Source organism: Nipponia nippon, unplaced genomic scaffold, assembly GCF_047370975.1.
Source record: "Nipponia nippon isolate SJK-2023a ecotype South Korea unplaced genomic scaffold, ASM4737097v1 scaffold_5, whole genome shotgun sequence".
Classification (NCBI taxonomy): domain Eukaryota; kingdom Metazoa; phylum Chordata; class Aves; order Pelecaniformes; family Threskiornithidae; genus Nipponia; species Nipponia nippon.
The window spans coordinates 1779037-1794701 of NW_028262369.1; the positions used below are offsets into that span (position 1 = coordinate 1779037).

A 15665-nucleotide genomic window follows, 5' to 3' on the forward strand; every position below is an offset into this window, starting at 1 on the left:
TCCAACGGGGAATTTTTTTTTGGGGGGGGGATTCCTGGTTTTTCTTCCTGGTGGGGTTTTTTTTTGGTGGTTTGTTTTTTTTTTTCTCCTTGCAACCAAAAGAAGACAGGCACAAGGCATGGCATGAGCTTCGGGAGACGGGGCTGGAGGTAAGAATCCCTTGGGAAAACCCTTTCCAACACAAAGCCAGTATCGGTGTTGATGTCGGTGCCGGTGCCGGTGCCGGTTTCACCGGCACCGGCACCGGCACCGACATCAACACCGGGGCTGCAACCATCTCCCGCCGCATCCCGCATCATGGAGCCGCGTTATATAACGGCGGCGGAGCCAACACGGCCCCGGTTCTCCCGGTTCCCCCCCTCCCCAATAGCTCAACCGAGGATGGTGGTCGGTGATGCGTGTGTGCCCCCCCCCCCCCATCCCGGTGATGCTGCCCACATCCCAGTTTGGGGACTGGGGGGATTCTGGGGGAGGGGGGGGTGGTAAGGTGGTGCCCCCCCGCCTCCCAGCATGGCCGGGCATCACCGGGTGGGTAACGGTGGGGGGGGGGGGTGGGTGGGTACCGGGGATGCTTTGGGATGGGGGTTTAGGGGGATGCCCCCCCCCGCCAGCAGCCCCCAAAATGTCCCTTGTCCTCCCCGGTGGCACCCCCAAGCCTGCACCCCAAGATCAGGGGGACTTTCCTCCCCGGTGGGGTGACACAGGCTGGGGCGGGGGGACAGTGGCACCCACCGCGCCGTCCCAGGGCCCAGGGGATGGAGGAAGAGGAAGGCCCTGGCTGGGATGGGGCCGAGAGGGCTGAGCCCCGCAGCGGGGTCCCCCAGAGCCCAGCGCGGGGCCAGGGACCCCCAGCAGCCCGGGAGGGGGGCGAGGGGCCGGGGGCAGGTTGTTTTGGGGGAGCAGGGGACGGGGGTGGGTGGAGGGGTCCGTGTGCGAGGCTGGCTGGGGCTGGGGGCCGGGCGGGCAGGCTGAGCCCCATGGAAGGGCTGGGGGAAACTGAGGCACAGGGTTGTGGCAGCAGCCAGGCACAGACCCCCACGACCTCGCCCGGGTGGGGGTCTGGGGGTGCCACGGGACACCAGGCCGAGGTGCTGGGGCAGCTCTGGCTCTTGGGCATCCGCCGGCGCTGGCGGGACGTGGCGGTGCCCGGGTGGGGGAGGCCGGAGCAGGGCAGTCCCTGCGGCAGGGATGCTCCTGGCAGAGGTCCTGCTCCACAGCCGCCCTCCGCCCGGGGTGCGAGGGGGTCTCAGGCCCTGTTTGCAGCACCCAGGGGGTCTCGGCACGCAGCAGGGTGGGAGCAGCGGGCACGGAGCGAGTGCCATGCTGTGCTGGCATCTCCCCTCCTCTGAAAGCTGGGTGCTGATTTCACTCCGACTACCAGGAAGAGGGAGGGAGGTGGCTTTGGAGTGGGGAGGACTCGCTCGAGCATCCATTTTTAATGAGCTAGATATCTATTTTTCCCCGAGCTGGCTTCCCCCACATCGATCCCTTTGCCATCCGCCGGGCCTGCTCTCCTCCCCGTGCCAGCGGCTCCACAGTGGCGGGGAGCAGCAGGACGAGCATCCCCAGTGCTGGGAACCTCCCGCCTCCCCAAATCCTGCTCCCGGGGACGGAGGGACCCTCGCTCGGGCCGGGGCGTCACATGCGGGAAGGCGGGAGAGGGGAAAGGGTCCCCTCATCCCCTCTGGCGGGGTCACCTCCCTGTTGACCATCCCACAGGGACATGGCCATGCTCCGGCCGGGAGAAGGGAGATGGGAGCGGGAGCGCTTTGGGTTTGGGGGCTGGATTCTGCCTTCATGCTCCGTGAGTTTAAGCTCTGCCTGGCTCAGAGTCATGGCAAAGCCACGTCACCCTGCCCGTGCCTCAGTTTCCCCATCTCCAAGCCGTGGCCCTTTGCTCCCCACCAGTGCCTATGTAGATAAGCAGCACCCGGAGAGGGGAAGGGATTGGAGAGGCAAGTAGGTGCCGATGGCGTGGGAGGGAGCGGGATGGGGCGCGCGGGCGAGCGGGGCTCCTTCGGCAGCCTCCCACCCCGGCCAAACCTCTGCCCACCCGCCACGGGGACCGGCCACGTTCCCCGGGTGCTCCAGGGCCGGCGGTGCAGAGGAGGGGGCCGGGGCTGAAGGGGAGAGCGTCTGGGGATGGGGCAGGCAGAAGCCGTTTCTCCAAGGTTTCTCCCTGCCGGAGGTGTGACCCACGCCCAGCTCCCGGCTGGGGGAAGCGGGTGGCTGCCCTGGGAGCAGGATCGGGCCACTGCCTCGGCTTCCAGGAGTGATCTAACGGCTTTTTGGAGCCTGTGTCAGCATTTAGCCCCTCTAGCCCCCTGCAGCAGGGAGTCCCGTGGCTGAACACCGCCTGCCCGCCCCGGCGTCCCATGAGCCTGGCGCTGATGGCCCTGGTGCTGGGCAGGCGTTTGCTCAACCCCTGCTCCCGGCCGGACCCCCGAGCCCGGAGGCAAAGGGGCATCGCAGCACGCGTGGCCGTTGCCGCGTCCGGAGGGATGACGGGGTTTGAAGAAGCGGCTCAGGTCCCAGCAATCCCCGGGGAGCACATGAGCGGGCAGGGGGCTTGGGGGCAGCCATGGGCCATGGTCTCCCTCTCCTCGTGGGATCTTGCATTTTTCTTCCCCCCTTCCTGGGCCCAAGAGGGGCAAAGCGAAGGGCTGTAACGTGCTGGGTGCTGCCGGTTGGGCGTGCTCTGGCTGGGCTTGCAGGAGGAGGCCAGGCTGGGCAGGAGCCGGCACAGAGGAGCTGCTCCCTCTTCCCCGGGCCGGTGGGGAGCAGGGCGAAGCTGGGCCGAAGCACGAGCATCCTCCCGCGGCAGCGAGGGCTGGTACCTGCGGAGGAGGCCGGAGGAGATGGCCCCGGGGCAGCACGGCGAGGTCCAGCTCTGCCCTGGTCTGTGCGTCCCATGCTCCTCTCGTGTGGGGGGTCCCCCCGAGGGGACATGGGGCTGCCTGGGACAGGGAGGGCTGGCAGAGCCTGATGTCTGGGGGAGATTTGGGTCTCAGCAGAGAAGACGAACACTGCTGCGGGAAGGGCTTGCGGCAGCTGGAGGGGACCCCGAGGAAGTTTTGCCTGGCCAGGCCTGAGGGGCTGGAGCTCTGCCTCCATTGCTGAGGGCTGGGGGGGACAGCGACTGCGTCCCCCGGTCCCCCTGGACGTGAGCTGTTCTCTCACCTAAGCAGAAAGTGGTGGGGACCTGAGCAGAGCTTGGCTTTGGCACCTCAGCCAGTGTTTCCCCGACTCCCTGGGCATGGGGAAGGCCCCGCACAGCCCAGCGCCAGCCCTTGCTGCTGGGAAAGGCTGTGGGACCTGGGGGAGAGCGGTGCTGGGGGTTCCCTATTGCCATGGCTCCGCTGCCCGGCCATGAGACCCAGCGATGGATTCGCCAGCCAGCCCAGCGCTGAGTGGCAGCCAGCAGGAGTGGGACTCAAACCAGTTCTTTTCCCAGCTCCTCCTGAGCCTCTTTGTCCGCTGCAAGGTGGAACGAGCTCTTTGGCGGCGTTGGGAGCCACCAAGGGAGCAGGAGAGCTGCTGTCAGCCCTCCGGCCTCCCAGGGAGCTCTCAGGGTAATCTCAGGAAGGAGTTTCCCAGCTCCCATCACACAAATGGCAGGTCTCCGGGGCCAGGTGGAGCGGCGAGGCCCTTCCCCACCACGAATTCCTGGCTTGCGCAGCGGGGGAATACGTAGCACTGAGTTCAGAGCTGTGCTCTGAGCTTCTCTCCCGGCTGACGTGCGTGAGCGCCGAGCCCGGGAGCGCTGATCAATGTGCACACACACGCGCATGCACACGTACAGGCGGCTTCCACCCAAGTGCAGCCGTTGCCCCTCCATCTCGGGGGGAGCCGGTGGCTCCTCCAGGGCCCTCTGCGGCTCCTCTGCATCGCCGGGGTGATCCCAGCCCTCCGAGGGGACCCGGCCTCGGAGGCCGGCGGTCGGGCACCCCTCTGCTCACGGCACGGGCAGCGGTCCGACCTGCTGGGATCAGCACCTCGCACGGCACCGCGTGCTGCCGGGGAAGGCGATTTGTACGGTGGGATGTCTTTACGACTACCCTGTGCTGTGGTTTGCCCCCCCCAAAACAAAAGCCCCGCGTGGCGTTGCTGCTGGTTGGGGACGCGGCGCAGAGCCGGGTCCCGGTGAGCCGTTACCCTCAGGAGCGCCGGACAAAAGCCTCAGCTGCGCGCTCTGCCACAGCTCTGTGTCTCGGGTGTGTTTTCTCCGCCTGTAGAGCAACTTGATTTGCTGCATTAGTAAAAATAGATGGGCTAATGAATTCAGCTGATGCAACCCTCCGTGTGTGTGCGTGCGGGCACGCGCTGCTCTCGGGATGTGTGTGCGTGCGTGCGCGTGCGGCTGAGCGCCGCGGCTTGTGCAAGGTGCGCCCGCCAGCTCCTGGGGCTCTGCCGGGGTGGCTGTGCGTGTCCATGGGTGTCTGGGTGCGCGTACATATATACGTGTGTGTGTGCGCGTGCAGGGAGCCGTGCGCGACGGCTGCCCGCTGCCCGGCAGCGCGCTGTCACTGGAGCAGCGGCTCTACAGCAATGATTTTGCAGCAGCCTTGGGTCCTGGCAGGGCAACAGCGGGGCTTGACGGCAGGCCGGCGGGGCGGGAGCGGGGACCTGGCGGCGGCGGGATCTCACGGGGACCTGGCGGGGTGACAGTGGGTCCTTGCAGGGACCTGGCGGGGCAATAGTTGATCCTCGTGGGGACCTGGTGGGGCAACAGCAGGATCTCACAGGGACCGGGGTGGGGGGCAATAGTGGATCCTGGCAGGGACCTGGTGGGGTGACAGGAGGATCTCACAAGGACCTGGTGGGGCAATAGTGGGTCCTCACAGGGCTCTGGTGGGGCAATAGGTGATCCCCATAGGGATCTGGTAGGGCAATAGTGGATCTCACGGGGACCTGGCGGGGCAATAGTGGATCCTTGCAGGGACCTGGTAGGGTGACAGCAGGATCTCACAGGGACCTGGCAGGGAAATAGTGGATCCTCACAGGGATCTGGTGGGGCAATAGTGGGTCCTCACAGGGCTCTGGTGGGGCAATAGGTGTTCCCCTTAGGGATCTGGTGGGGCAATAGTGGATCCTCACGGGGACCTCACGGGGTGACAGTGGATCCTCACAGGGATCTGGTGGGGCAATAATAGATCCTCATAGGGATCTGGTGGGGCGACAGCAGGATCTCACAGGGACCTGGTGGGGCAATAACAGATCCTCACAGGGACCTGGCAGGGCAATAGCAGATCCTCACAGGGACCTGGCAGGGCAACAGCAGATCCTCATAAGGACCTGGGGGGGCAATAGTGGATCCTTGTAAGGACCTGGCAGAGCAATAGCGGATCCTGGTGAGGACCTGGCAGGGCAATAGCGGATCCTCGTGGGGCCTGGGGGGGCAGCCGTGGATGCTGACGGGGGGCCGCTGAGGCGGGGTCCCGCAGGGTTGCGGGGAGCCCTCGCCGGTGCCGCGGCGGCGGGAGGCCCGGCCGCTGTCCGCGGTGCTGACGGGGACGCTGTCCGCGGTGCTGAACGGGGCCGCTGTCCGCGGTGCTGAACGGGGCCGCCCGGCAAGCGGGGCCTGGGCCCCGGTGGCTCCCACTCCTGGCCAGTCCGGGGTGTCAGTGGCCTCCGAGCCCAGCTGACCCGGAGTCCTCGGTAGCCTCCAAGCCCGGCTGGTCCAGCGCTCACCCTTGAGCCCAGCCGCAGCGGGATGACGGTCTGATCCAGCGCGGCTCATCTGCCACAGCCTGGGGGCTCCCAGCGAACACCCAGGCAGGGGTGGCACTCAGAGGGTGACTGATCATCCTGCCCATCTCTTGAGGCTCTCATCCCTCTTCACTACCACATGGAGACAGTAAACTCACCAACGGCTTGGACAAGCTCTGTCTTCCTGGCAGCTTTTGTCCTAGTCTTCCCAGGAACTTCATCATCTGTGCAATGTTTGTAGTGACAGGCGCTTAGACCCCCTTCTTTCCTCTCTCTTCCTGCGTCAAATCCACCCCCCACCACTGCATCATGGCTCATTGTGGATGACAAAACCCTCATGAATGGAGTGACTTCTCCGGCGATGACGTTTCCTGTGAAATGTGCACCCTGGAGTGAATTCGGGAGACTAAAAGACTCTGCCCTTTGCTTTTGTCAGGTTTCCTCCCACTGGATTGGGAGCTGGTGCTCCACTGCTGTCAGATGCTTCCCCTGTGAGCTGTGGCCTGCGAGAGCGGAGGGGGGGTTGCGACGCGGGGTTGCGATGCTGGGCCCTTGCTGTGGGTTCCCAGAGCAAGGATGGTGGTACCAAGTGCCGAACTCTCCTGGTGGCTTTGTGGTTGGCCCAGTCACTCAATCTGCAAACAGTGAGATAACCAGGAGAGGGAGAAAGGCCAGCTGTCTGCTCTCCTGCTGCTTTGGGGTGACCAAAAAACATATGGAGGTGCTCATGGAGCTGCTGGAACCTCAGAGGGGCTCTGTACGGACAACTCCAAGGCAGACAGATTCGTATTTCCCTGTCCCTCTGCCATCTCAGTGGGTTGGAGGGAGGGCCCGGGGCAGGACAGGGTGTGCGCTGGGTCTCCCAGCACACAGCAGCTCTGATCTCCGCGGGACGCGGTACTCGCACTTCGTACGTCGGAGCGATGTGGCCTCAGCCCAAGGGTGAAGGAACCTGGGGAACGGCTTGGCTGCAGGCAGGGGCTTTCCTGCAGCAGCACAGGGCAGATCCCAGATCGGACCCACTCCCCTCCCCAGTCTGTGCCCCCTGCCCACCCTCTCCAGGCTGGGGTCCCTCCTCAGGCACAGCCCTGCTCCTTTTGGCGTGGTAGGAACCCCCAAATCCTCGCCTGCCCATTTCCCCGGAGAGATGTGGCTGGGCACAGCCAGCCTGCCTGCCTGGCCTCCCGCTGTGCTGCCTGCAGCCTGCCTGTGCCCAGAAGGCTTGAATCTCCATCCGTCTTTCTATTTGAAGCGACTTCCCGGCTCATTCATGGTTTGGGATTTCTGCGAGCCAGACAGGCAGCCCCAGCGCCCGGGGCAGGGGGGACCTGGCTCAGCTTTCCCAAGGCAGGACTGGGAAAGCTGCTAAATCCACTCAGCCCCCCCTGAGCCCGGCCTCGGGGACCAACCGAGGTCTGAGCTGGTTGTAAGTGTTGCCAACATCTCCCGCTGGCTGCATTTCAGTCCGACGACTTGTCAGCAGCTGTCTCCTCCCGTGACTGTCCCCTTGGGCTCCCGAGGCCCGGGCTGCCCCTCTGCCACCACCTGCCCTCTCCCCGGGGACAGCCAGCGTGCCGAATGGCTCTGGCTGTGGGCTCCATGCTGGAACGACAGCCTTTCCGTGCCGCCTGGTAATTATCTGTTTGGATTTGTGCTGTATGGCTGTGTTAGACACCCTGGTGCACGTTCTGTCTGCTTCCCTAATTGCTGCCAAGCGCCGAGCCGCTGGTTTTAAGTTTCTTCCTTCTTTCCTCTCCTCTTCTCCTGCTTTCAAGCGACTTTAGCACATGTCCAAGCATCAGAGGCCCAGCTCCTCTGTCAGGCAGCGTGAGCGGAGGCAGCAGAGGCTGCATCTGAGCGGGGAGCGGCGCCAGGCTGTCTGCACAGGGCCGGGCTCATCCCCGGAGGCCGAGCTCTCACGGTGCCACTGCCATCAGGCCGGGCTGTCTGCGAGGCACCTCCGCACCACTGCCGCTCGCACCATGGGAGAGGCTTCGGTGGCTTCCACCGGCCCTGTCCCGCAGCCGCGCTGTGCCAGGGAGGGCACCCCTGGGAGACGCCGCACACCACGCATCCCGTGGGGTTTGCCGGCTGCACCACTGGCAGCTGCCTGTGCTCCTGGGTTCTTCCATGGCACCTTTTGGGTGGCTGCTCCCCTCCCTGCCTGCTCCAGGAGGGCTGGATGAGGCCAGGGGTGCTGTGAGGGTGGAAGCGATGGGCTGGGGGCAGCGGGGGATCCAGGCTGCACCCCGCCTGGCAGCCATCCTCTTTGGCTGCATGGAGCACCGTCAGAGCCCACGGACCTGGGCCATGAGCATCACCGGCCAGGATGCTCCTCCCTCGCGCCCATCTCTCAGGGCCCGGCCATCTCTGTCCCAAATCAAGCAGCTAAAATAATTCCCTTGCTTTTATCTTGGGTCTGGGGGCAGCTGGCGATGCAGAGGGTCCTCCAGTCCCATCAGCCACCGTCGGATGGATGTGCCAGCCATCCCTTGGGGCTCGAGGACCACGTCCCTGTCCCCAGGTCCCTGAGCTGGAAGCTTCTTCCCCAGGCTCCAGCTCCTCGCCGTGTCCCCAGGGGCTGCCAGGATCCCAGCACCCTCCAGCCTCAGACCCGGCTCTTCGGCAGGGTTTGGCACAGCAACAGCAAAGAGGGTGCAGGTACCTGCAGGGCCCTGAGCCAGGCACCGGCTGGGGCAAGAGGTGGGGGCCGAGCCCCCATCAATTATTCACCTCCATATTTATAGAGGGAAATGCTTTGAATAATGGATGGCGGGGTGCGGCGGGGCCATTGGAAAGCCAGCCTTGCTGCCGCTGAAATATTTATTGGCTTGGTTTGCTGGGGTGCCGCCCGGCTGCTGCGAGGCTTGGCAAGGCTCGGCGAGGCTCCTGGCCGGCACGGGCTCACCGCTGAGCGCCTGGCTGGCACGGCGAGTGCAGGCAGCTCTGCTCTGCTGCCGCTGCCTCCTCTCCCCTCTACCGAAAGGCTCCGAGGGTGGCACAGCTCTGCTGGGAGGACAGGCTGAGAGCTGGGGGGGTTCAGCCTGGAGAGGAGGAGGCTGCGGGGAGACCTCACTGCGGCCTTGCCGTGCTGAAAGGGGGCCGACAAGAAAGGGGGGGACAGGCTTTTTAGCAGGGCCTGCTGCGACAGGACAAGGGGGGATGGTTTTAAGCTGAAAGAGGGGAGATTCAGACTGGATATAAGGAAGAAATTGTTTACGCCGAGGGTGGTGAGACAGTGGCAGGGGTTGCCCAGAGCGGTGGGAGATGCCCCATCCCTGGAAACCTTCAAGGCCCGGCTGGACGGGGCTCTGAGCACCCTGATGTGGTTGAAGCTGTCCCTGCCCATGGCAGGGGGATGGAGGGGATGGCCTGGAAAGGGCCTTGCCAGCCCAAAGCATCCTGTGGTTCTATGATCCTGCTCCTGCTTCCATTGGTGGCTGGATCCCAGGCTCTGCGAGGGATATGAACATCCAGGGACAAACCCCCACCTGTCCCCCATCATGGGAGGTGCCAGGGTCACTCAGCCCCTTGCAGGACCCTGCTCTGTTCCCCGGGCATGTCCCCCCTGTGGCTGTCCCCAGCAACCCTGCACTGCCCCGTCCCCTGTGCCACCCTGCTCCCTACACAGGGACCCCCAGCGTCTCCCATCCCACCGGTGCCACGACACCCCCAGCCCTGCCTGCCCTCCCTGCCTGCCCTCCTTGCCTGCTCTCCCTGCCTGCTCTCCTGATGGACCAGCAGCGCCTCAGCCCACACCCCTATGTTGCAGAGAGACCTGTGGAAGATGTCGAACCCGAGAAACGGCGACACCAAGCCCCCATGTTTGCCCCGCAATGGACTGGTGAAGATCCCCACGCAACCCAACGGCCTTGGCTCCGCCAGCATCACCAAAGGCACCCCCGCCGTGAAAAACCGCCTGTGCCAGCCTTCCTCCGTGCCTGCCATCCTCAGCCCGGCCTTAGCCCACCGCAGCGACCTGCCCATCCCCAGCCTGGCCTCCCCGCTCTCCTTGGCCACTCTGGCCGGCGTCTCCTCCTCTCCCGGCGCTTCCTTGGTGGGACTGAACACGAGCGAAGGCTCGGAGCAGCCCTCGCCGGAGCGGCTGCCCGGCTCGCCCTCGGAAAGGCAGCTGGCGGTGGACGAGAAGATCCTCAACCGCTTGTTCTGGTACTTTTCGGCATGCGAGAAGTGCGTGCTGGCGCAGGTGTGCAAGGCGTGGCGGCGGGTGCTCTACCAACCCAAGTTCTGGGTGGGCTTGACGCCTGTCCTGCACACCAAAGAGCTCTACAACGTCCTGCCCGGAGGCGAGAAGGAGTTCGTCAGCCTGCAGGGCTTCGCCGTCCGCGGCTTCGACGGCTTCTGCCTTGTGGGCGTCTCCGACCTGGACATTTGTGAGTTCATTGACAACTACCCCCTCTCCAAGAAGGGGGTCAAGTCCATGAGCCTTAAGAGGTCGACCATCACGGACGCAGGGTTGGAGGTAGGTGTCTCCAGGAGGAGACGTGGCAATGGCAGGTCCTTCCCGGTGCCTCTGGGGACACACGCACAGGCAGAGCTTTCACCGGCCACGGGCAAGGAGCAGGCAGCAGCATGGCCATCCCATGGGTGTGGGCAGCGTCGGAGCCCCTGCCTGTGGTCTGGGCAGTGGGATGGGCTGCGGCCTGCGCTGCCCTCGCAGGCAGGGGGTAAGGATGCTGTTGGGGGGGTTCATCCCTGCTACCTGCCAGTGCTGCCTGTAGATGCTGCCGGGAAGGCAAAGCCAGGCGATGTGGCCCTGCTGCTGGGTGGTGGATGCGGCGGAGGGTGGCGAGCAGGGCTCAGGGCATGGGGTCATCCCCGCTTGGCTGGCTGCTCCCCAGCAAGGGGGGGGGCCTGGGCAGGGGGCTGCGGGTCAGATGGAGATGGGGCGACTCGTGTTCCGGCACGGGGCCAGGCGAGGTCCCCACCGAGGTCCCCTGCCCCGTGCCATGGCCAAACACAGCACGGGCTGCTCCGTGGCTGCATCCTACCCGAGCAGCGCATTAATCCTGCCCCCGCCAACAGCAGCGGGTACAGAGCAGGGGCCGTGGCCAGGGGTCCCTGCCCACCCCCTGCCGATGCTGGCATGTCCTAGAGCTGGGCACTGCTCCGATGCCGGCAGGGTCCCAGGGAGAAGACTGGGCTGGGGGCAGCGGGAAGAGCCCTGGGGGGCTCAGAGGGAGCCGGGGCAGGGGCGCAAGGCTGTGCAGGGTGGTTGGCGGTGCCCACCATGCCCTGACCCCCTGCCCCTCGGCAGGTGATGCTGGAGCAGATGCAGGGCGTGGTGCGGCTGGAGCTGTCAGGCTGCAACGACTTCACAGAGGCCGGGCTGTGGTCCAGCCTCAACGCCCGCATCACGGCGCTGAGTGTCAGCGACTGCATCAACGTGGCCGACGACGCCATCGCCGCCATCTCACAGCTTCTGCCCAACCTCACTGAGCTCAACCTGCAAGCCTACCACGTGACGGACACGGCGCTCGCCTACTTCACCGCCAAGCAAGGCTACACCACCCACACCCTCCGCCTCAACTCCTGTTGGGAGATCACCAACCATGGCGTGGTCAACATGGTCCACAGCCTGCCCAACCTGAGCGTCCTCAGCCTCTCGGGCTGCTCCAAGGTGACGGATGACGGCGTGGAACTGGTGGCTGAGAACCTGCGGAAGCTGCGCAGCCTCGACCTCTCCTGGTGCCCTCGCATCACCGACATGGCCCTGGAGTACATCGCCTGCGACCTGCACAAGCTGGAGGAGCTGGTGCTCGACAGGTACGGGGTCGTGCCGAGCCGTGCTGAGCCATGCTGTGCCATGTCAAGCCATGCCGAGCTGTGCCAAGGCACGCCATGCAATGCCGAGCCGTGCCATGCCATGCTGTGCCATGTCAAGCCATGCTGAGCCATACCAAGCTGTACCAAGGCATGCCATGCCATGCCGAGCCATGCCGAGCCATGCCAAGCCATGCCATGCCATGCCATGCCATGTCAAGCCATGCCGAGCCATGCCATGCTGTGCCATGCCGCGCCATGCCGAGCCACGCCATGCCATGCTATGCCATGTCAAGCCATGCTGAGCCATGCTGAGCCATGCCATGCCATGCCATGTCAAGCGTAGCTGTGCCATGCCATGCCGCACCATGCCGTGCCATGCCGCGCCATGCCGAGCCATGCCATGCCATGCCATGCCAAGCCATGCCATGTCAAGCATAGCCGTGCCATGCCGTGCCACACCATGCTGTGCCATGCCGAGCCATGCCGTGCTGATCCATGCTGGAGGCTGTGGGTGCAGTGTGGGGGCCATGGTCTAGGGACACCCATGGGTGCCCTGCTCCCGGCCAGCCCTGACACCCCATGTGCCCGGCAGGTGTGTGCGGATCACCGACACCGGCCTCAGCTACCTGTCCACCATGTCGTCCCTGCGGAGCCTCTACCTGCGCTGGTGCTGCCAGGTAGGTGGGGGAACGCAGCCGCACCCGTGCTGGCTGGCGCCACCCTGGGGACGGGCCTTGAGCTCAGGGTGGGCACCCCGGGCCGGCTGGAGCCCCTGCGACTTGGTGCTGGGAAGCAGGGAAGGGATGGGGTGCTCCTGTGAGCTCAGCGGGACTCAGCCCCGGCACCCTGCCCCAGCACCCTGCACCCTGTCCCCGCACCCTGCGGCTGCTCCCTGCCCTGGCACCCTTCCCCGGCGATGCTGAGCACCCGGTACCACAGCGGCCACCCCCCGTGGAGCCCCTCCGTGTCCCCCCCTGCTCCTACTCCCTTTTCTTTTCCAGGTGCAGGATTTTGGCCTGAAGCATCTCCTGGGCATGGGCAGCCTGCGCCTCCTCTCGCTGGCCGGTGAGATGTCCCCCTCGCCCTCCCGGGACTGGGGTGACTGGATCCCCACGGGGCTGGGGAGAGACGGGGCATGGGGACAGGGACAGCCCTGGGGACAGCCAGCACCGCCCCCCCAGCATGGCGTGGCTCCCGCATCCCCCCGAGCCGCCGGGGCACCCGCACCCAGCCCAGCTCCCAGGGGAATGGGTCCACGGCTGGGCTCTTGGGGTGCTGGGGTTTGGGGTGCTGCTGTGTTTGGGGTGCTGGTTTTTGGGGATGCTGGTGTTTTGGGGTGCTGGGTTTTGGAGTGATGGGTTTTGGGGTGCTGGCATGTTTGGGGTGCTGGGTTTTTTGGATGCTAGTGGTTTGGGGTGCTTTTTTGGGGTTGCTGGTGTTTTGGGGTGCTGGTTTTTTGGGGTTCTGGGTTTTGGGGTGCTGGGTGATTGGGTACTGGTGTGTTTGGGATGCTGGGTTTTTTGGATGCTGGTGGTTTGGGGTGCTTTTTTGGGGGTGTTGGTGTTTTGGGGTGCTGGTTTTTGGGGGTGTTAGTGTGTTTGGGGTGCTGTTTTTTGGGGTTCTGGGTTTTGGGGTGCTGGCTTTTTGGCATGCTTTTATTTTGGGATGCTGGTGGTTTGGGGTGCCGTTTTTTGGGACACTGGTGGGTTTGGGTGCTGGCTTTTTGGGGTGCTGGTTTTTTTGGGGCGCTGTTTTTCGGAGTGCCGGTGTTTTTGGGGTGACGCGCGCCCTGCCCGCTTGCAGGCTGCCCCTTGCTGACCACCACGGGGCTGTCGGGGCTGGTGCAGCTGCAGGAGCTGGAGGAGCTGGAGCTCACCAACTGCCCCGGGGCCACCCCGGAGCTCTTCAAATACTTCTCCCAGCACCTCCCGTGCTGCATGGTGATCGAGTAGCGCCGGATCCGGCCACCCCGCTCCCGCACCCACCCCGCCGCCGCCCCGTCTGACATCGCCCACCCCATTTCTTTCCGTCTGCTGGGGGGACGCGAAAGACGCCGTCGATTACAACCGACCCTGGATAACTCCCGCATCGACACCCCCAAAGGACACGGGGCTCTGCGGGGAGCTTGGGGACGGTGTCGCCCCTCGCCGGAGCCCCCCCGGGTACCCTGTAAATTCCCCCCCACGCCGCCGCCATTGCCCGTCCTCCTCCCAGTGTCCTGCCAATCCCTTCCGGACAGATGAACGGACATCATGGAAACCCAAAGTGGGAAGGTGATGGCAGCGTGACCCCCCCCCGGCCGCATCCTGCCCCCGCCCCGCCACCAAGGATGCTCCCGGGGACCGAAGGATGCTCCTGGGGACCAAAAGATGCTCCTGGGGACCAAAGGATGCTCCCAGGGATGGGCGAGAGGAGGATGCTTATTTTTGGCACCCGTGGGTGGTGGCGGAGGCTGGAGGGGTCCCCTCGCACCCCCGGAGCGGGTCACCGAGCTGCCCACCCCTGTGCTGCGCACCCCCCCGAGCCCCCGGCCCTGCCTTTGGGGGGCCCGGCGCTTTCTCCTGGTGAATAGGATGTTTTTCTCCACCCGTCCGCCCGCCGCCCTCGCATGCTCGCTTGCTTCAGTCTCGTGGTACGGCAGGCTCCAGGGTACCTGGGGGGCACGGTGACAAGTGACAGCCCCCACCCAGCCCCTCCACACAGCTTTGCCCCGGCCGGACCCTGCCCTGGGAACCCCAGCAAGCATCCCCCCTCGCCCCGGGGACCCCGCCACACCCCGGGTTACGTGGGGGCGATGGGGCGATGCCGACGCTGAGGAGCGACCCGTCCGGCTGGGATGGGACATCCCAGGGGACCAGGGCCAGGTCCAAGTCACCGCGGGGACACCGGGGGCACAGAGCGAAGGCAGGAGGTGGCACCTCAGGACACGCTGCCGCCGCCATCGCTCTTCCAGCTGGAAAGCCATCGCCCCGACGCCAGCGGCAAGTGGGGGGCCGCGGGGACCCCTGGCCCGGGCCGAGCCGGGGCCGAGCCGGGCACGGTGCTGGGGTGCCCACGGGGACCTGGCACGGGAGGGGGCTCGGTGGCCGTCCCCAGGGCATCGCCCATTGCCACACCGGTTGCCCGCACGGCTCCGGGAGGAGCATGGGCACAGACGCGGGCACGGACACGGGCATGGATACGGACACGGACACGGACACGGACACGCTTTCGGTTTGTTTTGCCTTTGTACCGGCCGGGAAGGAACTGCTGCACCACCTGCCGCCTCCGCTCCCTCCTTTGTCCAAAACGCCCTTTTCTGGCCCCAAAATGGCACGAGGACCCTCGTGGCCTTGGAAGGGGGTTTGGGGTGCGCCAGGAGCCAGCAGGGCCGTGGGACGGGGTGGCACCGCTGGGACACGGAGCACCCCGGCGCGGCGGCAGCCAGGGTGGGGGGCTGCCTGCACCCCCAAACCCACCGGCGTGCTGCCACGAGTCGCCCGCAGGCCAGGGTGGCCAGGGGACGGGGTGGCCGGGCAGGGACAGGCAGTGGCCACGGTCCCACATCGTGTGGGCAGCCCCAGCACAGCCACAGCCCCGGGGCTGGGGTGTCCTTGTACCCCCTCCCCACCCCCCCATGGCAGTGCACCCCCATGTCCCCAGTGCACCCCCATCCCCCCCACTGCACCCCCATGTCCCCACTGCACCCCCACCCCCTGCACCCCCACCCCCGGTGTAGCCCTGTGTCTCCCTGTATAGCCACCCCCCTGTACCCCTAAACCCCAGTGCACTCCCAAACCCCCCAAGCAGCCCCACACCTCAGTGCACCCTCATACCCCCCCAGTGCACCCCCATACCCCCAGTGCACCCCCATATCCCCCTGACACCCCATTTTTTCCATCGACCCCCCCCACTGCACCCCATGCCCCCCGGCACCTCCATTTTCCCCCTGCACCCCACATCCCCCTGGCCCCCCCACCCCTAATGCACCCCACATCTCCCCTGCACTCCCACCCCAATGCACCCCACATCTCCCCGGCACCCCCACCCCAATTTGCCCCATATCCCCTCCAACACCCACATTTTCCCCCCTGCACCCCCACCCCAATGCACTCCATATTCCCCCCGCACCCCCATTTTCCCCCCTGCACCCCTATACCCCCAATGCACCCCATATCCCCCCTGCACCC

The 15665-nt window shown here is 65.7% G+C and overlaps 1 protein-coding gene across 1 annotated transcript; it reads left to right on the forward strand.

The window, feature by feature from the left end:
* The first annotated feature begins 16 nt into the window (after positions 1-16).
* Positions 17-14755, forward strand: FBXL16 (F-box and leucine rich repeat protein 16). Its single transcript, XM_087733505.1, has 6 exons — positions 17-149; positions 9482-10192; positions 10988-11496; positions 12089-12173; positions 12498-12561; positions 13300-14755. The coding sequence occupies exons 2-6, from the start codon at positions 9497-9499 to the stop codon at positions 13446-13448; spliced, it is 1503 nt and encodes a 500-aa protein (XP_087589631.1). The 5' UTR covers positions 17-149; positions 9482-9496; the 3' UTR covers positions 13449-14755.
* The last annotated feature ends 910 nt before the right edge of the window (positions 14756-15665 follow it).